General features: G+C 35.2%; 2 protein-coding genes, 1 long non-coding RNA gene and 1 other non-coding gene across 4 annotated transcripts; 2 read left to right on the plus strand and 2 right to left on the minus strand.

The window, feature by feature from the left end:
• The first annotated feature begins 1117 nt into the window (after window positions 1–1117).
• LOC106360818 (probable glucan endo-1,3-beta-glucosidase At4g16260) lies at window positions 1118–3215 on the plus strand. The gene is made up of 3 exons (XM_048770141.1): window positions 1118–1325; window positions 1440–1923; window positions 2565–3215. The coding sequence occupies exons 1-3, from the start codon at window positions 1262–1264 to the stop codon at window positions 3055–3057; spliced, it is 1041 nt and encodes a 346-aa protein (XP_048626098.1). The 5' UTR covers window positions 1118–1261; the 3' UTR covers window positions 3058–3215.
• A 9112-nt stretch (window positions 3216–12327) lies between these two features.
• LOC106446534 (ABC transporter D family member 2, chloroplastic) lies at window positions 12328–15895 on the minus strand. The gene is made up of 8 exons (XM_013888308.3): window positions 15029–15895; window positions 14594–14661; window positions 14199–14525; window positions 13961–14125; window positions 13664–13892; window positions 13344–13585; window positions 12775–13254; window positions 12328–12688 (listed from the first exon to the last, which is right to left on the minus strand). Exons 1-8 carry the CDS (start codon window positions 15405–15407, stop codon window positions 12503–12505), a joined length of 2076 nt encoding a protein of 691 aa, XP_013743762.2. The 5' UTR covers window positions 15408–15895; the 3' UTR covers window positions 12328–12502.
• Window positions 15728–16560, plus strand: LOC106446544. The gene is made up of 2 exons (XR_007329666.1): window positions 15728–15815; window positions 15894–16560. It is a non-coding gene; the product is annotated as an uncharacterized LOC106446544 (long non-coding RNA).
• A 4252-nt stretch (window positions 16561–20812) lies between these two features.
• On the minus strand, window positions 20813–20919 carry LOC125579507. The gene has a single exon (XR_007317573.1). It is a non-coding gene; the product is annotated as a small nucleolar RNA R71 (small nucleolar RNA).
• Between the last annotated feature and the right edge of the window lie 6122 nt (window positions 20920–27041).

Genomic DNA, 27041 nt, shown 5'->3' on the forward strand with positions numbered 1-27041 from the left:
CTCGTCCTTGTCTATATGGGTTTGAATACGTGGAAACTGAAAATTGTCATATCGTTTTAGCCGCCGGCTGCTGTGTGATATCATAAAAAGTTGATGAGTATACTCTTCTCGATATAATTATTTATTAATGATAAAACCTACGTTACCGTATTGAATTTATGTATGTTGAAATTGTCAACAAATTTATTTTTATTGAAGTTTATGTTTCAAACGAATCATTGTATACACGATTATGGATGGTTAGGTATAGAAACTGGAGTCTCTACAAGATGATTGAAAGTTTCGCGTGGGCTGCTGTTTGCTTTCAAATTATAATATCCACAGTTGAAGTGATGACATTATCTCAAACTCAACTTGACAAAGCATATTCCTTCTTCTTAAATATGTAATCAAATAAGAAAATTAACAATGCCTTAGAAAAAAAATCAAATTGGACCACCACAAAGGTCAAATAATCAGTAATAACCTCATGAGTGGAATTATACTTGAACCATTGACACTGAATAAGAGCTTATCTTAATTTCACAAGTTACAAGTTGTTGCAACTTGCACGTAAGACAAACTTCAAATGTCTTTATTTGTTGTTGGTGACGTTGTTTATATCTAGTAGATATTTGAGAGATCACATGAATAATTCCATTGGAAAGGATTCACTCTACAAATAAAAGTTTAACTTGTATAGAGTTTAGTTCTACCGAATGTTCAAACCCAAAATCTCTTAAAAAGAAAAAAAAGTTAATAGTCATTCAAAATCTCTTACGTGCTTAATCGAATTTGTTTCTCGTCATTCGTTTAATATTATTACTAAATATTTGATTAAATACACCTGGAGTCGAATAAAATCAAATTTTGTATACGTAAAGACAGAAAAATACATTAACAGTGTTGGAAAACATAAGCAATCTCCTATCTACTTTCTCGATTTGGAAAGGGACATTTCTCTACCCATTTTTCGATATGATCTTCTCATTTTTACATACATTCATCTTGTACTTACACTCGAGCCGACCTTACGTACTCAATTACTTGACCCGACTAATGACTTTAAATTTGATTTAATAAACAGTAAAGTTTTTATTCTCACTCAACTCTACATAATACACAATTTATACGAACGTATCCATATTCTTAATTATAAAATAAATAAACAAACTCAAGTATACGCACCAAATTTTGCATATAAAAGCTTAAGCATAAACCCAATTAGACAATGAGTTATCGATAACCCACATTATCAATAGACTTACACATCAAATTCGATATGTCACCAATGATCCCACTGTATCTTCTTCTTGCTCTCTTCGCAACCATCCTCGCTCCAACAAGTATCTATCTCTCTCTCTTTCTACATGGCTATTATATTATCATTACTAATTATGGTATATAAACTTAATTAACAACATGGCTCATTAATGTTTTAATTTGAATGATGAAACCAGGTGGAGAACCAGTAGGTGTATGTTATGGAATGATGGGGAACAACCTTCCGTCTAAACCAGACACCATCGCTCTCTTCAGACAGAACAACATCAGAAGAGTCCGTCTCTACGACCCTAACCAAGAAGCTTTAAACGCTCTTAAAAACACCGGCATCGAGGTCCTCGTCGGCGTCCCCAACTCCGATCTCCGTTCACTCACTAACCCTTCCTCAGCTAGAGCGTGGCTCCAAAACAACGTTCTTAACCATTATCCCGCCGTTAACTTCAAGTACATCGCCGTCGGTAACGAAGTTGTACCGTCCAACGGCGGCGGCGATGTGCTCCCTGCGATGCGTAACGTTTACGATGCGCTAAGAGGAGCGAATCTTCAAGATAGGATCAAAGTGTCTACAGCGGTTGATATGACTTTGATTGGAAACTCTTTCCCTCCTTCCGCTGGAGAGTTTCGTGGTGACATTAGGTGGTATATCGATCCCATCATCGGGTAAGTTCATGCAATTGTTTTTTTAATCAGTTTTAGCTTACGTACTTGTCTACTAGATAGTGATAGCTATAACTTTTTGTTACAAAATATCTAATCCAAACCTTTGTTCCTCTAAATAACATGTTATAAATTTATAGTACGTTTTTACTTATTTAAATACTGTAGTGCATTAGTTTTCTTTTTTACAATAACTATTCCTACAGTTTCTATAAAATAAATGTTTTTAAAATTTCTTTCTAATATACATATATATATATATATATATATATATAATATTTCGCAGTTTATTAGCTAGTATAACTGTAAATTTTTGAAAGTTAAATGAATTTATTTAATTACTATGGATTTGATATTTTAAAATAGTTGCATAGAAAATAATACATTTATTATAACATTTAATAATTTTTGAAGAGTGAAAGATTTAAAAATATTTTAACTGGAAATAGATGGATTATCACTCAAATTAATATTTTGCAATTTTTTACTGGAGTAATTAACCTAATTTCACAAAAGTTCAATTGACCCAAATAAACCAGCCATACCAAGAAGTGTATTTGGTTCGACTTGGGTTTATAAATTCTCAAACCCGAGTGTTCATTTTCCCCAATAAAACTCGTATGTTTAACTCTTTGACTAATCAGGTTCTTGACGAGCACGAACTCGGTGTTACTGGCCAACATCTACCCTTATTTCAGCTACATCGGCAACCCACGAGACATCTCCCTCTCCTACGCTCTCTTCACCTCTCCTAACGTCATAGTCTGGGACGGATCTCGCGGCTACCAAAACCTATTCGACGCCTTGCTCGACGTCGTTTACTCTGCCGTAGAACGTTCAGGTGGTGGATCTCTTCCCGTCGTCGTTTCCGAGAGCGGATGGCCTTCAAACGGCGGAAACGCTGCGAGTTTTGATAACGCGCGAGCGTATTACACGAACCTGGCGGCACGTGTGAGAGAGAACAGAGGGACGCCAAAGAGACCTGGGAGAGGTGTGGAGATGTATTTGTTCGCCATGTTTGATGAGAATCAGAAGAATCCTGAGATCGAGAAGAACTTCGGTTTGTTTTTCCCTAATAAACAGCCAAAGTTTCCGATAGCATTCGCCGGCGTGAGGGAGGTTATGGCGGTCGAGTGATGGTTTCAATCGAGATGATGATAATAAGTGAACCATATATATGGGACTTCTATGAATGTTTGAAACAGTTTGGGGAGCCATAATCCCATAAATAATAAAAAAAATTCCAGAAATCATAATTTTTTTTTTCTGTTTGAAATAAAAAGTACCTTGATCCATTTGGTTACTCTTACGGGTAGGGGTGTTCAATCCGGATATCGGTTCGGTTTAGGTTCGGTTTAAGTTCGGTTTTTTTCAGTTTTCGGTATTTCAGTTAGTAAAATATAACTACCATTCTAAATCCATATTTACTTCAGTTCGGTTCAGTTTATATACCGTCGGTTTTTGGTTTATTCGGTTTTATACCAAAAAACATAATTATTTAGTTTGAGATCATATTATATGAATTTTAGAGTCATATTGTCAACACCGTCATTTATTAAAAATATATTACATGTTCAAATAAATGAACAAAAAAGTAAAAATTCTTCTACCATCAAATAAAATAATCAAATCTATAACTAAAATCAAAGCTTGAAATTTTGAAAATAAAAATATGAAATAAAACAGAAACATGAAAGAAAAGTTTTTCACTCTTCCATATTTAGTGTTCATTAAAGTCATGCTTTTTCAATTGAAAATTTTTCATTAATTATTGTCCATCAAATTTATAATCTTCATATTAATTTAGTGAAAACTAAAATAAATCAAAAATATCAAAAGAAGACTTAGAAAATAAGATGTCTGAATTGCGATGTATTGTTACTTAATTATAGTTCAAGTGTTTTACAAATTAAGGTTCTTTATTACTATAAAATTATAGTAATAGTTATTAACACAAATTTAACTTATGTAACATATAGATTTTCATGTATTGTTATAAAATAGATACATATTTACATGTTTCTACTTTTAATCGGTTTTGTTTGGTTTATTCGGTTTAATCGGTTATATACCAAACCATATCCAAATCCTACGGTTTTTATAAAATTAGATCAATTCGGTTTATATAGTATATACTAAAACCAAACCATATTGTCTATTTCGGTTTGGTTCGGTTCAGTACGGTTTGGTTTTACCATATTGAACAGCCCTACTTACGGGTGTTCAATATGGTAAAACCGAACCAATTTAACTGAACCAAACCGAAATAGAGAAATGGATTTAGATTTGCTAGTACCGAATAAACTAAATAGATGATATTTTTAAGAAACCGCAGTACATGGATATGGTTTGGTATATAAATTGATCCAACCAAATAAACTGAAAAAACCGATTAGTTAAAATATATTAGTATACTTATATGTAAATTTTATAATAATTAATAATATATGCATATTTATTTTATTAATATTATATTCATAATTAAAGCTATGATATTCATAATTTGTTTTTTTTGTTTTAAGTTCAGAGGTTGTTTTATTTTTCTCATTTTCATCAAATTAAATAAAACTTGATTTTTATTTTATTATTAAATATTTGTGCTAAAATATATTTATATAATAATATTATGATATTACTATTGTCTTATTTTTATTTTAAATATTAAACTAGGTTTAAAATCCGCACTTTCCGGGGAATGAGCATCCCCTAGACTATATTTGAGAAGTGATTTGTATATGTGTCATCACTACATTAACTTTCACAAAAAAATGATGACATGGCTTAAAAGAAATATGACATGGCATAAATCTAATTGTGACATGTAAAATTTACTATATTTAGATTTATGTTTTTTGTAAGATTTTTTAAATACAATAATGATGATTTTCTATATACGGATTTATATTTTTGGAAAAGTTTCATAATATAGTAATAACTAATAAATTTTATATCAAAAATATTTTTTCTCAGTAAATATTTATTTTGGTAAGATTTTATGATACCTAATAACATTTCTATATCTATTAAAATAATATGTTTTTATATATAAATAATAATTGCGAATATTAAAATTTCACATTAATATATGAATCATATTTTTATTATTAAAATAAGTGTAGTTTAAAATATATTTTACCAACGTATATAAGTTATTTTTATTTAAAGTATTTATTATTAGAAATAATTTATATATTTACAAATAGACATATTTAAAATAGTAATTAAATAAAGAATAATATAATAAAGTAACTTTATAAATTTCAATTATTTTTATCAAAAGTTAAATAATGCAAAATTAAAAGGTCAAAGTAAACTTGAATAAATCAAGCTAAAAATAATTACATTATGATTTTATTTTTAAACTAATAAAAGTAAAATATAAAAATAAATTATTTTATTTATATATAACCTTTTTAAATATTTTATATCTGCGAATGGCGCAGGAAAACTCCTAGTTATATATATATATATATATATATAGTCTTACATATTTTATTTATTTATAATATTACATACTATAAAATAATAAATATATATTGAGTAATTGAGAATTCAATAACTATTATGTATATAATTAAATTGGTATGAACACATACATAAAAAAAATTAATGATATTTATTTATAATCATTTTATGATAAATAAATCCATGTACATTTAATTGTCATATATATTTTAATCATATTAGATAATTTTATAGTTTTTACTTAAGGAAATAAGTAATTGTTATAAATTAATAATTAATTTTATAATTAGTTTAATTAAAAGTATAGTATATGTTTAGATGAACCAACCTTCTTTTCTCAGGATTCTAAAAATCATTTTAGTAATGACATGTGACATCATTCAAAGTTTTAATGTTTTTATTTTAATATATAGGGGATAAAACCGAAAATATTATATTTAAAGTTAGAGTAAAGAATATATATTTATGTTTTAATAATTCTGATTTTTAATCATATAAACTAATTTATCATCAAGATAAATATAGTTATATGGTTTTTTGGTATAAAACAGAATAAACCAAAGACCGATGGTATATAAACTGAACCGAACCAAATTAGATATAGATCCAATATGGTAGTTATTTTATATAAACCAAATGCCAAAAAAATAAGAAAATGAACCTAAACTAGACCGAAATCCGGATTGAACATGCATACTCTTGACATATAGTCTATACATCTTAAATACCGTTGAATTTGAGAAATCTAACCTTTCCAATGCTTCAATTACCGCTGAATTGTTAGCTTGTTGAATTAGACAGTATTAGCATTGTGATGCAATGTAGGATTGTATGCTTGTTGACAAGACGGCTTTTATGGGTATCTAAAACGACTTGGTCAACAAAAGTTAAAATTTAAAATGGACAGATTTTAAAAGTTGAATATTAAAATGGTTTAAATGGAAGTTGAGTTTAATTTGGCTGTTTTCTCCTATGTTAAAATTTAGATATAACATATAAATGACATATAATCTGTATGGCTACTACATATATATATATATATATAACTTATAAATCATATGTATGCTTATATATAAAATTATATAAATAAATTGATCTTTTATGCAGATAAGCTCCAATTGCATCATAGAGACTGGTCAATTTGAACTTGCTTAATTTGTTCAATTGCGACTTTATAATACAATAGTGTAATATATTGATTTAGGTAAATATATTATAATATATAAAATATGAAGATGCTATACTTTTGATTTTAAAAAAAAAGAAGATGCTATACTTTATATTTTATAATTAAAAAATGCATTGATTTATTTTGTCACCAATCTCTCTCTCTCTCTCACTCAAGAAACTTTTATTTTCCTCATTTTATCTATTTCAGTTTCTCTCTTTCATTTTATTCTCAAGATAAACATCATACAAAGTTGATCCCACACCCACACTTTTGGTCCAAATTAAAATGTGTATTATTTATATAATCCAACTATTTCTCTTGTATAAACACATTGTTGCATATTTGATGTGTTTATCTTCTTTAGACTAATGTGACGACAAAAGAGTTGATGTATTCAGGGTTATTGACAAGACAATGAAGAAGACGAACTGGAACTTCAGTGTCGATCATGCAACACAACATCAACATAGGGTGGATGGAAAAATCCAAATGCCTTAAACGGTTCTGAAGATTTTTCGAGTTGCAATTGTACTTTTGTCAACAATACATTACAACATCTGTTACATGAATGTGAGTTTTTTCTCTTTAAAATAATAATATTGTGTAATATTGTTGATGACATGGAATCTTGGACTCAGTATAGAGTTCTCAAGACACATGATCGCCATGGTTCTCTTCCAGAGGAGCTTGTTGGTTTTCATTTACTCCAAGAGCTATAATTAAATCAAATCACAAATATAATTTTATACCATTTCCAAAGTAATTCAAAATTATACTCCTAATTTGCAGTAATCTAGCCAGAAACTTCTTATATGGGTGAATACCGGCAGAACTGGGAGTCTTACTTCTTTCCAAATGTAAGTAAACAAGTCATTTAAAAAAATTAAGTAAAAAAAGAGCAAAAATTCAGTAAAAAGTCATTTTTGTGCATATTTATGTATTATGTTTGATTTCGTTTCTCCAAATGCAATATAGTTATGGGAAACAGGTTAGCTGGTATAATCTCCAAAGAGATTGGAAACATTACTTCTCTAGAAAGATTGTGAGTAAAGCTTCTTCAATCTATTTTGATTGAACTAATTTTGATTTTATTCGATTTAATTTTTCCGTGAAACTGTTGGTTTAGTGATTTGAGTTTATTTGCAATCACACAAGAACAAAATGTTCTTAAGGAACTATCTTAATGACATCGGGAAATATGATAAAAAATTTAGGAGAAAATTGATTATGCTTTTATTTTTAGTTAATTCCTTAGATTTTGTTGCAGCTTTTGTCCCATGTTATCTTCAGTAGAGTTTTTCTTTCATGGTCTATAGTTATAATGTCTTTGAAAAATTAACTTTCTGAGTCATTATATCCAAAGCTCGGGAGTTTATCGGACCTTCAACGACTATATGAACATCTATATCGAAGTCTGAGTTTCTCAATTTTTTTGAAAATTCTTTGATATAATGTTAATAATCGCTTACTTTTGGTAGCTATCGTAGCTCAAACAAGTTCACTGGGAAGATTCCATCTTCATTTTAAAAACTGATCAGCTTAATAAACTTGTTACAATCTTCATTTAAACACGTTATGTATTTCTAATCTTGTAGACACTGTGATTATGATTATTTTTTTGTACTTTAAACATGCATATAAGTGACAACCATTTCAATGGAACAATTCCATATTTAATCCAGAAGTGGAAATAACATTTTCTAATGAATGAGAAACAATTCATTGCTGCTTCTCCTTGTTCACTTTTAATGCCCTAATGATTGTTTCAAGTCATATCCATTGGTTTAGTTTCTATCACTCATTAGAGTGTCTGTCTTTTATCCCTATAGGATTAGTTTCGTGACGATATGCTGTTTTCTGTTTTTGAGATGGAAAGTTAGTATGTTCTTATAGTGAATGAGAAACAAGTATATGTATAACTTTTAAATTTTTTTTAGTCCTTTACCTATTTTACCATTCTTCTCATCTAATTTAGATGCCTACGATTTCTTGAATGTTTGTATGCTTTAGGGTTCTCCATCCAAGTGTCTTGGCTGGACCTGGACCAAGACCAATACATTTTTCCATTGTTACTTACGTATAAACAAAATGTCCATATAAGGAATGCTACAAAGTACAAACATCATATTAACATTGATAAAATAGTAAAAGTATAACTTCCGAATCTGATATATATCGTATATAAAATTTGAAATATGATTAGTTATATGATATAAAGTTATGTTTAAATATTTTGACATGAAAATGTATAGTTCATATAGCTTTGATATGTTATCATATATATATTCTTATAATATGATAACATTTTATATGTATACTTTAATAATATAATAAAATTATGTATATTCATATCTTAACATAAAATTGTTTGTCAATAAATTTGTGATAATAATGATTATATTTATATATAATAACAGTCTATTGATTTGACTATTTTTTAGTATTTACTGATAAGTTTATTTGTTTATGAAATAGGTTACAATCAAAATTGAATTACATTTGACTCATTAATACACATCGTCTTAGCCATGTCATATTTTCAGTCAATCAAATTATAATGTATTGATTTAAAATTGTTTTCAGTTAATAGTATGATGGATAATTTGATTATAACTAAAACTAATAATTTAATAACACTGAAATCGTAACCAATTCTAGAATCTATTAAAATTATGTAACCAACACCAACAAATTGAGGGTGGGACTGATATCATCCAGATCCGTCGAATCTGTGACTTTAATATTTGTATATGGATTTGTGGTCTCTGAATATCCGTGTTTCGGATATCTGTCTAAATATTACAAAACTAAATATTTATACAATTTTTATAAAATATATTTATAATATTTTAAAATTTATATTCAAATATAATATAATAAACTTATCTTATGTATAAACATTAACAAATTAAAAATAAATACTAAATATCAAAAACTTAATAAATTTAAAGTTTTGAATCCGGATTTGGATTTAAAAATCATGATATCCAGATACAAATCCGATTTTACCGGATTCAAAATTTTACTATCTAGATCCAGATCTAGTCACCCCGAATATCCTATTTTTGCAACAGATCTCGGATCTGATCCAAATCCCGGGTAATAATTTCCAGCCCTACAATAAATTACATAGACGTATATATATATATATATCTCAAACACTTCTTTATCGCTACGTCATGAGATTCCTTACGGTCTTGCATATATCGGCTTAGCACCCTGACAAAATTGGGTTAAATCCGGTTGAGTGTGAAGTAGATTACGAAGACATCCCACTTTCCTTTTGTATGTTGTTGCATCAATTTCTTTTTCTTTCTTGGATTTCGATAGCTTAAGTCTAGATTCCCATAGGTGTGTGAGTCATATTGCAATCCTTCATTCCAGCTTCTTCTAAGATCTTTAACGCATAGTTTCCTTGGTTCAATGTGATTCCTCCTTGATGTTGAATCACTTCAATCCAAGATAGTATGTTAGTTTTATCAGATCACTCATCTCAATCTTTGTTGACATTTCCTTCTTGAACTCGTGAATTAGTTTAACACTTGTTCCCGTAATAAACAAGTCATCGATGTAGACTTTAACAAGTATGAGATTCTCTTCTATCTTCTTTCGTTAAACTGATAGCTCTTTTGAACATCTTTTGAACTAAAGCTTGGTTTCTTGTTTTAATGTTCGGTTTCTTGTCTCGAAAGACTTCATACGGGGTTCTATCCTTGACTGATATTATAGCAATTATGTTTAAGAGATACATTGAATGCCTTATCGCCTCTCCCATAGAAAATTTGCCACATGTATATGCTTTAGGATACTCCAAGTAATCTCCATAAGAGTCATGTTACGTCTTTCAACAACTCCGTTCTGTTGTAGTATACGGGGTTTTGAGATATCGTTTTATCCCTGAGGACTCACAAAACTCGTTGAATTTATGTGATACAAAACTCCCCTCATTTATCTGTTCTGAAAGTTTGTATTCTTTTTCCTGAGTCTTGTTCTACCAATGATTTGAATTTCTTGAAAGCATCGCTTTTTTTATTTCCCAAGAATCGTCCACATATACTTGAATGATCACCAATAAAAACAAAGATATACTTGTTTCCAGGGACCGGGCTTAGTGTTATCGGACCACAGAGGTCGCCATGAATCAGTTCAAATATCTTGTCAACTCGGTACGAGGTTGCTTGTCATGTTTTCTTTCCAAGTAAGCATGAGCCGCAGACCTTTTTATCGAAGTTAATGTGTGGGATTCCAAGAACTAGTTCTCTTTGTACACTGGATTTGATCGTCTTGAGGTTTAAGTGTCCTAACTTGCATTCCATCTGCTTGAATCACTACTTGAGGTCGAAAGTACGCACACAGTGTCTTTTTCCCATACTAACCTTATACACTATGTTTTTCGATCTCTTTGCCTTGAGAAGTAGCTTTCCATCATGGTCATGCATGGTCAAGCATTATCCTTTCAGTCTTATATCACATCCCACTTCAGTAGGTTGTCCAAGGCTAATGATGTTGCTTTTCAAATCAGGAATACAGTACGCATCACACATTGTCTTTGGTTCCCCTTGTTGAATTTAATAGATCCCTTTCCTTTAATTTCTATACGAGAATCGCCTCCGAATTTTATGTAATAGACTCGTTGATTTTGGTGAAATATCGTCGATCTCCAGTCATGTGATTGTTAGCTCCGTTATCGAGATACCACATATTTTCTTCACCAGTGTTTGCTTCGTATTTACTTGGAATGACATTTTCTTTGTTCAAGTAAACAACTTCATGCATCATTAGCTCATCCGCATCAGGGATTACATGGTCACACAAAAAGGGACCGTCTTTTTATGATTCCTGGTGAAATTTCAGATCTGTTAAATTAAGCATCCTTCATTTCAAGGTTATCATCGACGCATTTCTATTTTTTCTTGTCATTCAAATTTTTTCAAAATGTATATGTATGTCATAATGAAGATGTACAAATTGCTACTACTGTCCGCATAAGTTATAAAGAAATGGATTCTTGATGTACTAAAAAACTTCTATGTGGACATCTAACAAAACTCGTTTTTTTGTATTGTATAGTAGGACTTTGGTTTGGGCAACTTCTAAGCACAATGTCTACCTTATGTCACACTTTTTAGGTGAGGCAACATCTGGAAAGCATAAAGTTCTCAGTGTTCAAAGTCATGTTTCCCCTGCCAAAGTTAGTTTTTCTTCCGGAACCATGAAAGATTCTTCTATAAAAATTTACATCCGCTAATGGTGATTTTTTAATAAAAAAATTCTTATGTGGGTGCATAAACATTCTGGAATATTGTTATTAAATAGAGATTTACAAAGACTCAAGTGAGTACACTTGCACTAATGAGACATAATTTTAAGTGGCTTTCCTACTCCTACATTATAAGATTATAGTTCCAGAGAGGAGAAGAGGGTTGTCTGTTTCAAATTTTGTGTGGTGTCTATCACAGACCCGTTTCTTGGATTAATAGTTGCATTCATTTGTATATAATGATTAATTATGGTTACTCACAGACTTGATTTTTTAGATCTATCGTTTGTTCACGAATGCATGTGTTTTTCTTACGACAGATGGAAAGTTTGGCCGTCATACAAGGAGTGATCCACGTTTGCATCATAAATCTTTTAGTGTAAGAGTGACAAGAGCAGAGGTAGGAGAAAATATATTTGGATAAATATTCCAGCCCCCGTAATTTGTATCATCCGTGTGTGGTTTGTTTATCCAAGTTTTGGTGAATATATAGAAGAGATAAACATCAATCTAACAAAACAATTTTACCATTTTACACTAAGATTTTATAACTGTTGTAATTTGTATGTACAAAAAGGGTGTTTCAGACGATGTCTCTTTCAGGACAAAGCATGTTTCAGGTTCTTCTCTGTCTCTTATGTAAACAATAATTAATCAGGTTTTGAGAGGCTTTCACTCCGCACCTCTTATTGATTCAACAAAGAATCTTCTCTGGCATTCACGTCCTCTGTTATTCTCCAGTTCCGTTCTATGCTCTTCGGGTCTGCCGTTGAGATGTGTAAGATCTTGTTATGGAACTTGGTTAACGTCTGCCGATGGCCAATGCTTATGTATGTAATCCCAGCTGACTGAATTTGCTGGTAGAGGTGTGCCTACGCATCATCATGAGAAATGAATTGGCACTGTTACATACAAGATGTTCTTCTAAAAATGAGAGGAGAAAGCACCTAGTAAGTACCTCGTTAGCTTCATCCAAAGCACTAGTGGATTCATCAAGGAGAGCTAGCTTCGGCTGACACAATAATAACCGTGCAAAGGCAAGGCGCTGCTGCTCACCAAGTGAGAGCACACTGGACCACTCATGAAACGAATCAAGACCACCAAAGCGATCCACTATATGTCCAAGACGAACATTCTTTAGCGTCCGCATCAGATCATCTGTTGTTGGCTTCTTAAGCTCATCCATTCCATCGTCTCTTTCACTGCCCCCATCCATAGTAGTAGTAGTCCAGGCAGGATAAAGCAATTGCTGACGCAGAGTTCCTAGAACCATATAAGGCCTTTGTGGAAGGAATAAAACGTCACCCGGACTTGTTTTAACTGAATTTTCCAGAGTTTGAGGATTGAGGTAGAAGGTGATTCTTCCTTTCCCTGACCTCCAAAGACCAGCCATTGCTCTTAGGAGAGAAGTTTTACCACTCCCACTAGGACCCATTATCTGTTCAAATATGCCATTTAATACCTACCTTATTTTAGCATCTATGCTTGAAACCAGAAATAGTCAAGTCAAAAAAGTGAAAACTTAACCAGTAGATGATCCTTGTCATATATATAAGCAGTCAAGTTGTGAAGTAATGTGGTTCCATTCGTTGGTGTCTGAAGAGTGAGCTCCTCGATCTCCAGAAGCTTTTGGTTCTCAGGTCGAGACTGGACTGAAGAACCATTGGAATCTACTAGCAAAGAAGACCTCTCCGCACTCTGATACGTCAGCTCAATCTCGTCCATGGTGTGAGAGGTGATGTTGTTATCCAAAAGATCATCAAATTCACCTGAGTTGTAAACAAGTCTTTGATATGGTTAGATGCGTAAAAGGTACGTACAAGAAATGCAAAAATGAGTGTTATTACCAAGTCGGTCAATGACAGCAGAGAAAGCGCTGATAGCTTGAAACTGATAAACAACGAGGGAGAAGTCTCCAAGGATGTGATTGAATGCAGAGACAGACTGGTTAATAACACCAAACTCAATTTTGCCAGAGAAAAACATTGGGGCAACAAGAGCAGCTGGAAGAATCTGAATGAGGTAGCGGTACCCATCCGTGAAGAACTCTAGGTTCCTAGATGCTATCAGCAATTCCTGCAGCACGTTAAACGAATGAACAAACCAAGCTAAGGGATAAGAGAATCAAGGGTGGTAAAGGTTACAGTTAAATTATCAAAAGCGCTTCTGAAACGCTCGAGTAGAAGCTGCATCTCATTCTGCTCGCCTCCGTAGAAAGCAATCGACTCAGCATTTTCCCTGACGCGGACAAGGTTGTAACGAAAGTCAGCCTCTTTCTTCTCTTGCATAAAGTTGAGATTCACTAGTCCCTGAGAAAGGGAAATTAAACTAATGTCAAAATGGAATTAGTTTAATACTGCAGCAAGCAAGCAAGCAATATACCTTGCCGAGAAAGACACTGATGGCAGTTCCGCCAAGGGAGTAGACCAAGAGAAGGAGAAAGAGCGGAGGGTAAATTGTGAAGAGGATGTTGCTAAAGGAGATGAGGTCGATGGTGGCGCTGAAGAGCGTGAGGGAGAAAGACAAGGCTGTAGAAGTGAAGGAGCTGAGGTCGTCAACAATGCGCTGATCAGGATTGTCGATCATGGACTGGGACTGAATCTTGTAGAAGGTTTGGTCTTTCAAATAGCGCTGGAGGTAGTGTTTGGTCATCCAAGACCTCCATCTCAGTGATAGTGTCTCTTTCGCATAATCTCTCAGCACAAAGAACTGCAAAAAAAAATGTATATGTCAGCTTTATTTAAAACAAAAGAAAAAGGGGGTTTCAGCCAGCTCACCGGGATGCCTCCGGCGAAGCCACAGAGATAATAAAGCAACTGCTTGGTGAACTGCTCTTGGTCCTTGTCTTTGAAGGAAAGAGAGAAAGAAACGTTAAGTTAAGAGGAGATATATTGAATGTTTTCAATTAACACTCCGAATGGTAACTGCGGTTTGAGCGGTGTGGGACGAGCGGTTTAATTGCGGTATGGTTTTAACAGTTATAAAAACGTATAAATATATAGTATATGTACAGATTTTTGTTACTGTTAACTGCGGTTCGGGATAGAGCGGTTCGTAACATTCAAAGCTTAAAGCTTTCTTAGCTAAAGTTTGTTACATCAGTCTGGTATATATATTACACTGGTTCAAGGAAGCTAAACCAACCGGTATAATACTTAACCGATATATACATGATCTAATAGGAGAGTTTGAAGAAGAGGAAAAAACGTTACTGGAGAGAGCATTGTAGAAATCACGGCCGAGGAAATTGAATCCGACGCTGATTCCGGTTGTGGCCAGAGTTAGAGCGAAGACGGCGGCGAGCCGCAGCCTGGCCTGGTCTTTATCCTCCGAAAACCAGTAAGGCGCAGCGACTTTCCAGAATCGCTTCCAAAGAGCCCTCAGCTCCGACGCCTTATCCGGACGAGGTGGTTGCGGCAGCAAAGAGGAGGAGGAGGAGACAGCGGAGACGCGTCTTCGGAAACGGGAAATTTTGCTCCGATGAATAGTTGATTCATGGCGAAGAGGAGGAGGAGGAGGAAGATGTAAATGGCGGAGGAGGACGAGGTGAGAGCAAGGAGTGGGGAAAGGGGAAGCTGTTATCAAAATCATCGGAGGCTTTGCTTCGTTTTATGGGATGGAGATATGAATTGTATTTTAATGGAATTGCGAACATCAGCATTTTACTGCACTTTTTTCAAAGTATGAACGATTTTATTGGTAAATATATTTTTTTAATTCATACGATGATGGATTTTAATGGAATTCTTTGTAGGGTAATGTCGCTAATGTAGCGTAAAATTCTCCAGCCTTCCCAGCCATACAAGACCACAAAAAAAAAATCTAATAAGATAAGTGTTGGTTGGTAAGGAGAAACGTGGAGTGTTTCACTTCACGTCTATCCCTTTAAAAAGAAAAAAAAAATAGGAGTTCAAACATTTCAAGTGCCTCAACTTCTGCAGCCTCATTGAATGGATGCTTCACAAAATTATGTATGTTGCAACAATATCTCAGGCCAAGGTACTGTCTGTCTCTGCACACAACATTTCCAGTTGCTTCACGTACTCGACTCTCTCTCTCTCTCCTCATCACCACCAGGTTTTCATATTCCAAGGAACTTCTTGGATAAAGCTGAGAATACAAAGCACAAAGGGTATTTAAAAAAAAAGATCTTTAAAAGTAATCAAATGCACTTTATACAAAGTAGTTTTTCTGGTGAAGTAATAGGAGGCAATGTATGGCGCACACTTCATCGGCAAGCTCAAAATAATGGCTCTCTCTGAACAAAGATCTAATCAAATCAACTTCTCCCAACCAACATCTTTTTGTTACATACTGAATATAGTTTAGCGCTTGACCCAAGTTTTTTTATTCTGCTACTTCATGTTCTTGCTAGGTGTGGACTTTCTGCTGAGCTTTCTCTCATCAAAGTGCACAGATAACCCCAAGTGATTCATCACTTGACGCTGTCCTCGTGAGATGGTTGATATCGGGTTACTGCCTTAAAGAGCAACTAAAGCATTTCAAAGCAAATGTAATAAAATCCCAGACTTCATGTTTAGTCGGTTCGGTTCGGGTTCAGTTCGGGTTTAGTTATATATCCAAGATCCGGTTGAATCCGATATAGTTTCAGTTTTGGATATTAATCGGGTTATCAGTTCAAAAACTATTGATTTGTACATGCCTTCCTCAAACGAGATTATTTTCTTTGAAAATAACTTTGGGAGGCTCGTTTGTCAACCATATGAAACTCTCCTTTGAATTATATGTAACAACATCAGATATAGCTTGACAAACCAAAGCCTTTTACGAACGAAAATCATACATACATAATGAAACGTAAACAAATAAAAATTAACAACTAACAACTCTATAAGCTTAAGAAACACTATTTAAACTTTTCTTAAAACATTGTTTAAGCTTGAGAAGCAAACTTATTCATGACTGAATTTCAAATGCAATTGCCAAAATATAAAAACATGAATATTAACCAAATACCAAAATATATATTACACTTAGTATTTGAGTTAATTAATCATGTACTAGATAATTATTTGAGATGTTTAATAATAATTTAGTGTACTTTTGATACATATTAGGAATTGAGATTATATTTAGTACAAATTATTTTTTGGAATTTTGAATTTTCGGGTTCTATCGAATATCCATTTGAGTTTGGGTTCGTTTCGGGTAAAACCCATAACCCGAAATAACATAAAATAAAATCTATTCGGTATTTATGTCACTCGGTTCGGATTTATGTTTATATGTTCGAGTTTTCAGGTTCGGTTTATTTATCCAGCCCTGCATAAAACCAAGAAGCAATCACACACCTTAAACATTGAAAACCACAATATTCACACGCAAAAAAAAAAGATCATTACCTTGGAAAGCGACAATGAGTTCTTGCTTTCTCCTTTGGATGAGGAAAAGCTTCGGAAGCTAGAATTGATGTTCCTCTCGGCCTCTCAACTGATTCATGGTCCCTGATGCGACGGGTAAAGTGAATCAACTTGGCCGTGTTGAATAAGTACTCTGCCTAAACAAACTCACCTGGGACGAAAAGGACCAAAAACACTCCAAGAAAATATATTGACAGGCCCAGATAGAGAGAGACATGCGATTGAATTCTATTGTAAAAACACTATGATTTGGTTTACTCTTGTTTTCTATGAAAAAAAGTACATTGAAATCTATCGTAACTGAAATCAGTGATTACCTTTTTATTTTAATAAATAAATAGTTTTAATAATTTGGGTATCCGAATCCATTGGATCTGTGACTTTAAAATAAACTAGATTCTGATCTGTTTTTTTAAGAATTTAATTTGTTTTACATTTTTATAAAAAATTAATTTTTATATTTGTATTTTTTAATTTTTTTTAGAAATTTAATTTTCATATTTTTTTCTTTGTAATTATATTTATTTTTTATTCGTAACTATATTTGTGTATAAATTTTAATCAAATTCTATTTTATAAAATAATGCCAATTTAAAAGTTGATCTGTCATACATTGGGTTCTTTGTAATCATATTTGTTTGTTCTAGATCTTGATATGTGAGTATACTGTTGGTTTAAAATTTTTTATTTTTATGTTTCTATAAATATGTAACATTTTTCTGTATTTTTTTCTTATATGTTAAATTTTTTTAATTTATATATATTTATATAACGTAGGGTTGTCCTAACGTAGTGGTTAGTGTATATTAACATAAAAATGTAGGGTTATATAACGTAGGGTTAATTAGAAGGGGTTTTTGCCAAAACTAACCCACAACTTGATTTTAATCCCAAACCTATACCCAAACTTGAATCAAATGCAAAACTAACCTAAAAGCCTAGTGAAATTACAGCTCAGCCCCTTGTGACCAAACAAAAAAACAGAAGCCATTTTTACGAATATAGCCCCAGTAAATCGTCTGAGTCGTCTGAATTGTTGGAAATCGTCCAGACGACTGAAGTTTCAGTCGTCTGGTACCAGCTTATTTTAAAAATAATTTATAAATCTTGTAAAAAATATTTTGATGCGTGAAAAATAAAAATCAAGTAATTATAAACAGTTTTAAGTGATATAAATTAAGATATGATAAAATTGATTTGTTTTGAAGATAGATGAGTGGAAGTAGTGTATCATTATATTCTTTGGTTTAGGAGTTTGGCAAACATATGTTGTAGTATTGTATGTATTGTTAGGATTAGATCTTGGAAAACTAAAATGTTTTTTTCAAAAATTAGTTTTCACCAATATGTGTTTATTTCTGTGTATAGTAAACACTTTTCAAGTTTGATTTGATTTTATGAAGTGTTTAATTAGATAAATAAGTTTAGGGGTTATGTTTAGGGTGTGGACGACTTATATTTCAGTCGTCTGTTGAATAATTTACACGGTGATATCTTGCATATTTGCATTGTTTTATCCATTCATCCATGAGCATTTTCATCATGTAGATTAGGATTTAGCCATGTCTAGGTTGCATTTTGCATTCATTGTCCTTATTAGGTGTTGGAGTGCCACATGGAGTTCTTGGGGACATTTGGATGCATTTGGAGCTTAAAGGACGTGAAATAGGTGATCATTGGACGAGCAGAGCATGGGAGCGAGGTTCCGCAGCGACGTCATGAGCTCGCTCCAAAGAACCCCCCAGAGCGACTTGCCCAGAGCGACGCCCCGAGGTCGCTCGCATCTCACACCCCTCTCGGAGCGACCTCCCAAAGCGACACCCCGAGGTCGCTCGCGTCTCTATGGCGAGACGACACGAAGCGAAGCCTGGAGCGACCTCTCAGAGCGACCTACCAAGGTCGCTCCCGATCCAGAGCGACCCGTTGGAGCGACACACCAAAGTCGCTCGCGACCTCTCGCCCGGAGACACCAAAAATCGGCCCTGGAGCGACTTCCCGGAGCGACACCTGCAAGTCGCTCCGCGTTATTTTGCTGCCGAAAATCATGATTTCTCAGGGACCTTTTTGCAATTTATTTTGGACGTTTTGCACTTGGAAAACCTATGTTTTAAACATCTTTTGTAGCCACCAGGCAGATTATCTTTTGATCTATTGAGAAATACACAAAAACTCTCTGGAGAAGTTCATCTCTTGGATTTTGATTGTTATGTTCTTGTGTTCTTGTTGATTTCTTATCTATTTCTCTACATGATTAATCTGAAATCCAATATGGGTTTAAGAGGAATCATGGAGATTAGTGAGTAATCACCTTTTGAATTCATGGGTTAGGGAGATTAAGGGTGATTAGGTTAGAGCTAGGATGTTTTAGTGTAGATCATTCATATTTCCTTGCTAGTAGAGTAATCATAATGCATCTTCTGAGTTGGCCACTCAAAAGTTGATCCTTAGGCATTTCTCACCCGAAAGGTGTTCGATGAAATGCCCGAGACAACTCTCCTAGGCTTTTAGTATACTTTGCCAAAGACATTTGTTGTTAAAGATGCTAAGATAGCTAATAGACTTGTTATTAATGATTGCTTTCATATTATTCAACCAAAGACATTTGATGTTTGAGATATGTTAGCAAATGAGCATTCATCTAGACATAGAGCTTGCTTAGAATTGTGTCTAGGCTTAAGGTTGATAGTTTGATTGATCATTTGCCATCCTTAGTTCGATACTTGATCACCCAAGGTCTAATCCCTATGCCCATGAGTTCTCTTTTCCCTTAGTTAAGAAAGTATCATTCTGTCATTGCTTTTTAGTTTTAGTCATAGCTTAAAACCCATCTAAATCATTGGTTGCACTTAGATTAAGTGAGTACTTGCATTCTCGGTGCTTTGATATCCCTCAGAACTGGTTCGACAATCATTTATACTACAACATTTGTCTTAGGAGCCTTGAAAACTCCTAACATCAAATTGGCGCCGTTGCCAAATTCTGAGTAGATTTAAACATTGAGATTTAGTCACTTGCTTGAGACTAAGTCATTTTTATTTTCTTTTGTTACTGATTCTTCTTCACCTCCATTTAATCTACAGGTGTATGCACTTGAGGAGCAGGGGTCCATCAAACCTAGTTCCAAGAGCTGCAGATATCAGAGCTTTAGAGAGAGAGTGTGCTAGAAAGAGAAGAGAAGAAGAGCAACAGGCTCACTTGCAGAGATTGGATACTGATATGGGAGACATACCTCAAAACCAACAGCGAGCAGCTCGACCCATTGGCACTTACGACCGCCCCAACATTCATGGTCATAGATTGGGAATCCGAGCACCAGCTGTAGCAGCCAACAACTTTGAGATCAAATCAGGACTCCTCAATGTGATTGAGAACAACAAGTATCATGGCTTGGCTCTAGAGGATCCATTTGATCACTTGGACAGGTTCGACAGCTACTGTGGGTTGTCAAAGACCAATGGTGTGTCCGAAGATGCCTTAAAGCTCAAGCTATTCCCTTTCTCTTTGGGGGATAAGGCACGTCAGTGGGAGAAGTCTCTACCCAGCGACTCCATTACCACTTGGGATGACTGCAAGAAAGCATTCTTGGAGAAGTTCTTCTCTACTTCAAGAACTGCTAAGCTGAGAAACGAGATCTCCAGCTTTCAACAGAAGGGCTTGGAAGGTTTCAGTGAAGCCTGGGAGAGATTCAAGAGCTACCAAGCTCAATGCCCACACCATGGTTTCTCTAAGGAGAGCTTGCTGAGCACATTCTACCGTGGTGCTCTCCCTAAGTACAGAGCCAGACTGGATACAGCTAGTAATGGGTTCTTCTTGGGGAGAACTGAGGAGGATGCAGAGGAGCTGGTTGACAACATGGTTAAGAGTGATGCAGTCTACAGTGGAGACCACGACAGAAGCAGTAGAACTGAGGATAAGCAAACGAGGAAGGAGTTGAAAGCTCTACAGGATAAGATAGACATCCTCCTTGCTGATAAAGCTACCCAAGAGCAGCTGCACTTTGTTGGCAACCCAAGCCAAGAGACACCAGCTGTTGTCCATGAAGTTGAGGGTTTGGAAGGTCAGGAAGAGCTGTGTTTCATCAACAACAATGGTAGCTGGTACAAGAAAGAACCCAACTTTCAGTACAACAACTACCAACAGAAGTCCTATTCCAACAACCAGCAGAGTGGTTATCAGCCTCGGAACAATCAGCAAGGCAGCTATCAGCCTCAGCAAAATCCCTCGTCTGGTTCCTCTGCTCCTCAAGAGAGCAGCACTGATACCTTACTGAAACAAATCTTGGAGTCTCAGACTAGAAGTGAGAAGCATGTTGGTTATGAGTTGAAGAACCTTCATACCAAGATTGATGGGAGCTACAATGAGCTCAACAACAAATTCTCACACCTTGCTTCTACAGTCAGGAATTTAGAGAATCAGTTTGCTTCCATGAACACTCACCAGAATCGCCAGCAAGGATCTCTACCTGGAAAGTCTGACCAAAACCCCAAGGAGGCCAAAGCTATCACCCTTAGGAGTGGTAAACAGTTGCCTCCTAGAACCCTCACCAAGGATGCTGAGAAACTAGGTGAGGGGGTTGCCATCAACATAGATGATGAAGTGGTGATTGTTGATGAGAAGATCAATGACGAGATCTTGGAGAAGATAGTGGAAGCCAAAGGTAAAGGAAAGGTTGGGGAAGAGAAGAAGACAGTAAAAGATGGTGAAGTTGTAACTCCAGCAAGTGAAAGTTCTTTTGTTCCTCCTCCCTATGAACCCAAACTTCCATTCCCTGGTAGATTCAAGAAGCAGCTGCTAGAGAAGTACAAGGCTCTGTTTGAGAAGCAAATGAGTGAAGCTCAGGTTGCAATGCCCATCATCGATGCTTTCATGTTGATTCCTCAATACAACAATTTCCTGAAAGATGTTGTAGCTGCAAAGAAGAAGGAGATGGAAGGCATGATGACTCTTACCCATGAGTGCAATGCCATCATCCAGAGGCTTGATGTTCCAGAGAAATTAGAGGATCCAGGAAGCTTCACACTACCTTGTGCTCTTGGACCTATGGTATTTGAGAAAAGTCTCTGCGATTTGGGAGCTAGTGTCAGCTTGATGCCTTTGTCTGTTGCAAAGAAGCTTGGATTCACTCAGTACAAGAAGTGTAGACTCTCTTGGTGTTAGCTGATCGTTCAGTGAAGTACCCTGTGGGCATCTTAGAGGACCTCCCTGTGAAGATTGGAAGGTATGAGATACCTACAGATTTTGTGGTGCTTGAGATGGGTGAGGAGGCTCAAGATCCATTGATTCTAGGAAGACCATTCTTAGCTACAGCAGGAGCTATTGTTAATGTGAAGGAAGGCACGATTGATCTCCATTTGGGTAAAGAGAACATCCTCCACTTTGACATCAAGAGGAAAATGAGGAAACCAACTGTGTTCGGGCAAGCCTTCTACATTGAAGAGATGGACACTCCTGCTGATGAGCACCTTGAAGAGTTACCACCTGAGGACGACGAGGAGGGATCATCTCCCTCTACTCATTCCCCATAGAAGGTAACCCACCACACTCCCCTGTATATACCATTTTATTTTTGCATATTAGTCTTCTTTTCGGTATCTCTCTCTCTACTTGACAACACAGAGACTGTGTAACTCAAGTTTGGGGGAGGTACCAAGTATTTGATCATGTTTGCTTTGATGTTGTTTTATTGAGTCATGCATTGCATACCTATTTGCATATTAAAAAAAAAATCAATCATTTAGTTTGCATCATTTGCATTTCTAGGAGAGTCTAGAGCATATAGGTTGCATTCACATGCATTGGGAGCAATGATTTTAAATGTCTTGTAAAGAACACTACGTTGCACCTGAGTAGCTTTTGCACCTCTCAAAAAGACTTGTATGTTTCGAGCCTTGAAAACTCTTCCTGAAACTTGTTGATTGCTGAAACTCAGTCTTTGAAGCCAACTACAACCTTATTTGAACTGAACGAACTTAATGCCTCTTGCTCATGGTCCCTTGTGTACTGAGTCATGGCTATACACACTTTAGTTGTCACATCCTTTATGCCAATCTTATTTTGACAAACTCTAGTGGTAGACCACTCCCAAAACCCTTCCCTCCTTTTAAGCTTTCATTGTTTGATGAGTGAGGCCTTTTTCGGAAAGTCTTACATGTGCATAATGTTGAGAGTATCGGGAACGACAATGCTTGATCTTCATTCTTGCTAGATTGGGCACTCTATTGTCTAGCTATAGGTGGGGGGTGAGTGTTGTGATTATGATTTGGGAGGAATGAAAAGGAAAAAAATAGACTCTTTGTGCTTAAGTGAATTGTTTTGTTGGGATAAGTAGAGAAGCATCTAGCTCAAGTTTTGAAAAGTCTTGGCCCCCAGCCTAAAAATAAAAAAAAAAAAAAAATAAAGGAAAAAGAAAAACGAAAAAAAAAAGAAAAAGAAAAGAAAAAGGGGGCTAGCAAAGTTGTTAAGAGCTAAGAAATGATTTGAGGTTGTGAAAAATCCCTTGTAGATTTCAAAGAGAAAGAGTTGATGTTCTTAGGATCTTTTGGTGAGAGATGTGAGTTGGGTTTGACATTTGAGAATGATTGTGTAATTGTACGTTTGGGAAAAGGGTAGAACAATGGAGATTGAGCATTGTATGCATGAGTTGATCCCTTTCTTAGATACATTATGTGCAATGTCAAGGCTACTTGTTTCGAGAGTAAACCACCTTAAAGATCATATGTTTTGAACCTCTTGAATCACTTGAATAAAAGCCTTCCCTTACCCAACCAAATGACTTGGACCAACTGACCATTTGCAAGAATTCACCTGATGTTTTGTGCTTAATGAATGTGAGAGTTGGTTGATTTGAATGTGTGGATGCTTGATGATGAGTGTAAGAACAAAAAGAGTTAAGATAGGCCTAGAGAAGCTAGAGTGTAATAAGAGAGGGTGCTAGTTGTGTTTCTTTTGGCTATGTGCTCCCACCTTCAACCTCTCTCCATATGAGTTCTAGAAAGTTCACTTGTGGACAAGTAAAAGAACAAGTTTGGGGGAGTTGATATCTTGCATATTTGCATTGTTTTATCCATTCATCCATGAGCATTTTCATCATGTAGATTAGGATTTAGCCATGTCTAGGTTGCATTTTGCATTCATTGTCCTTATTAGGTGTTGGAGTGCCACATGGAGTTCTTGGGGACATTTGGATGCATTTGGAGCTTAAAGGACGTGAAATAGGTGATCATTGGACGAGCAGAGCATGGGAGCGAGGTTCCGCAGCGACGTCATGAGCTCGCTCCAAAGAACCCCCCAGAGCGACTTGCCCAGAGCGACGCCCCGAGGTCGCTCGCATCTCACACCCCTCTCGGAGCGACCTCCCAAAGCGACACCCCGAGGTCGCTCGCGTCTCTATGGCGAGACGACACGAAGCGAAGCCTGGAGCGACCTCTCAGAGCGACCTACCAAGGTCGCTCCCGATCCAGAGCGACCCGTTGGAGCGACACACCAAAGTCGCTCGCGACCTCTCGCCCGGAGACACCAAAAATCGGCCCTGGAGCGACTTCCCGGAGCGACACCTGCAAGTCGCTCCGCGTTATTTTGCTGCCGAAAATCATGATTTCTCAGGGACCTTTTTGCAATTTATTTTGGACGTTTTGCACTTGGAAAACCTATGTTTTAAACATCTTTTGTAGCCACCAGGCAGATTATCTTTTGATCTATTGAGAAATACACAAAAACTCTCTGGAGAAGTTCATCTCTTGGATTTTGATTGTTATGTTCTTGTGTTCTTGTTGATTTCTTATCTATTTCTCTACATGATTAATCTGAAATCCAATATGGGTTTAAGAGGAATCATGGAGATTAGTGAGTAATCACCTTTTGAATTCATGGGTTAGGGAGATTAAGGGTGATTAGGTTAGAGCTAGGATGTTTTAGTGTAGATCATTCATATTTCCTTGCTAGTAGAGTAATCATAATGCATCTTCTGAGTTGGCCACTCAAAAGTTGATCCTTAGGCATTTCTCACCCGAAAGGTGTTCGATGAAATGCCCGAGACAACTCTCCTAGGCTTTTAGTATACTTTGCCAAAGACATTTGTTGTTAAAGATGCTAAGATAGCTAATAGACTTGTTATTAATGATTGCTTTCATATTATTCAACCAAAGACATTTGATGTTTGAGATATGTTAGCAAATGAGCATTCATCTAGACATAGAGCTTGCTTAGAATTGTGTCTAGGCTTAAGGTTGATAGTTTGATTGATCATTTGCCATCCTTAGTTCGATACTTGATCACCCAAGGTCTAATCCCTATGCCCATGAGTTCTCTTTTCCCTTAGTTAAGAAAGTATCATTCTGTCATTGCTTTTTAGTTTTAGTCATAGCTTAAAACCCATCTAAATCATTGGTTGCACTTAGATTAAGTGAGTACTTGCATTCTCGGTGCTTTGATATCCCTCAGAACTGGTTCGACAATCATTTATACTACAACATTTGTCTTAGGAGCCTTGAAAACTCCTAACATCACACGGACGACGTATATTTCAGTCGTCCAGACGACGTATATTTCAGTCGTCCAGACGACTTACAAGTAAGTCGTCTGGAAAGTCTTCTATTTTAGTTTCCCGCTAAAAATATTTAATTTTCCGCTAAAAATATTAAACTCTTCTGGACGACTTACATGTAAGTCGTCTGTTTTAATTTCTTCACCAGACGACTGAAATGTAAGTCGTCCAGGAAGTCGTCTGAGTCAAAAATATTTAACCTAATTGGATTTTTTGTCTCCCTATATAAAGAAAAATTTACACATTCTCTCTCCTCCTCTCAAATGGCTACAACAAAAATGTAATGTTCATCATTCTAAAACTCTCCAACCTCTCTCTAATCTCTTTGACTTGAAAACACCAAACTTTATATGAATTTTTTCAGTTTTGTCTCATGTATTTCTTACTAATCTATCTCTTTTGCAGGTTTTTAATCAAATGGTACTCATCTTCCACTAATTTAGAGGTAGATCTATTAATTTTAGATATGTATTTTTGTGTGTTCTATAAATGTAGATTTATCTAATCTTCCACTCATTTTCTCTATTTTTAAGTCATTTGAACGTTTTTGGATATGCAGGTTTTTCAGATCTGGATTTGATGTGCAGGTTTTTCAGATCTGGAAGACTTCTGGGACGACTTACATGTTAGTCGTCTGGAAGTCGTCTGGAAGTCGTCTGGACTTCTTGGAAGTCTTCTGACAAAGTCGTCTGGACTTTCAGGAAGTCGTCTGGACTTCCAGGAAGTCGTCTGGACTTCCAGGAAGTCGTCTGGACTTCCAGGAAGTCGTCTGGACTTCCAGGAAGTCGTCTGGACTTCCAGGAAGTCGTCTGGACTTCCAGGAAGTCGTCTGGATTTTTCTGAGCGTTTTGGTAAGTTCTTATGTCTGATTTTTCTTCATTTGGTAAGTTCTTGTTGTATAAAGTTCTTACTTTTTTCCCAAACTAAAACTCTCCAAACCCACTCTAATCTCTTTGACTTGAAAACACCAAACTTTATATGAATTTTTCAATTTTGTCTCATGTCTTTCTTACTAATCTATTTTTTTTTTGCAGGTTTTTAATTAGATGGTACTCATCTTCCACTAATTTGAAGGTAGATCTATTATTTTTAGATATATATTTTTGTGTGTTATGTAAAGGTAGATTTATTTAATCTTCCACTCATTTTTTTCTGTTTTTAAGCCATTTGAACGTTTTTGAATATGCAGGTTTTTCAGATCTGGATTTAATATGCAGGTTTTTCAGATCTGGAAGACTTCTGGGACGACTTACTTGTTAGTCGTCTGGAAGTCGTCTGGAAGTCGTCTGGAAGTCGTCTGGA

This window comes from Brassica napus, chromosome A1, assembly GCF_020379485.1.
Source record: "Brassica napus cultivar Da-Ae chromosome A1, Da-Ae, whole genome shotgun sequence".
NCBI classification, from domain to species: Eukaryota; Viridiplantae; Streptophyta; class Magnoliopsida; order Brassicales; family Brassicaceae; genus Brassica; species Brassica napus.

What these genes read in the sequence shown, in the direction of transcription:
- LOC106446534 (XM_013888308.3), bottom strand. Translation starts at nt 15,407, where the DNA reads ATGATTTTGATAACAGCTTCCCCTTTCCCCACTCCTTGCTCTCACCTC. An exon ending in TCAGTGTCTTTCTCGGCAAG is followed by an intron (nt 14,126 to 14,198) that starts GTATATTGCTTG and finishes TCCCTTTCTCAG; the next exon opens with GGACTAGTGAATCTCAACTT. An exon ending in CTTTGGATGAAGCTAACGAG is followed by an intron (nt 12,689 to 12,774) that starts GTACTTACTAGG and finishes GATGATGCGTAG; the next exon opens with GCACACCTCTACCAGCAAAT.
- LOC106360818 (XM_048770141.1), top strand. Translation starts at nt 1,262, where the DNA reads ATGTCACCAATGATCCCACTGTATCTTCTTCTTGCTCTCTTCGCAACC. An exon ending in AACCATCCTCGCTCCAACAA is followed by an intron (nt 1,326 to 1,439) that starts GTATCTATCTCT and finishes TGATGAAACCAG; the next exon opens with GTGGAGAACCAGTAGGTGTA. An exon ending in TATATCGATCCCATCATCGG is followed by an intron (nt 1,924 to 2,564) that starts GTAAGTTCATGC and finishes TTGACTAATCAG; the next exon opens with GTTCTTGACGAGCACGAACT.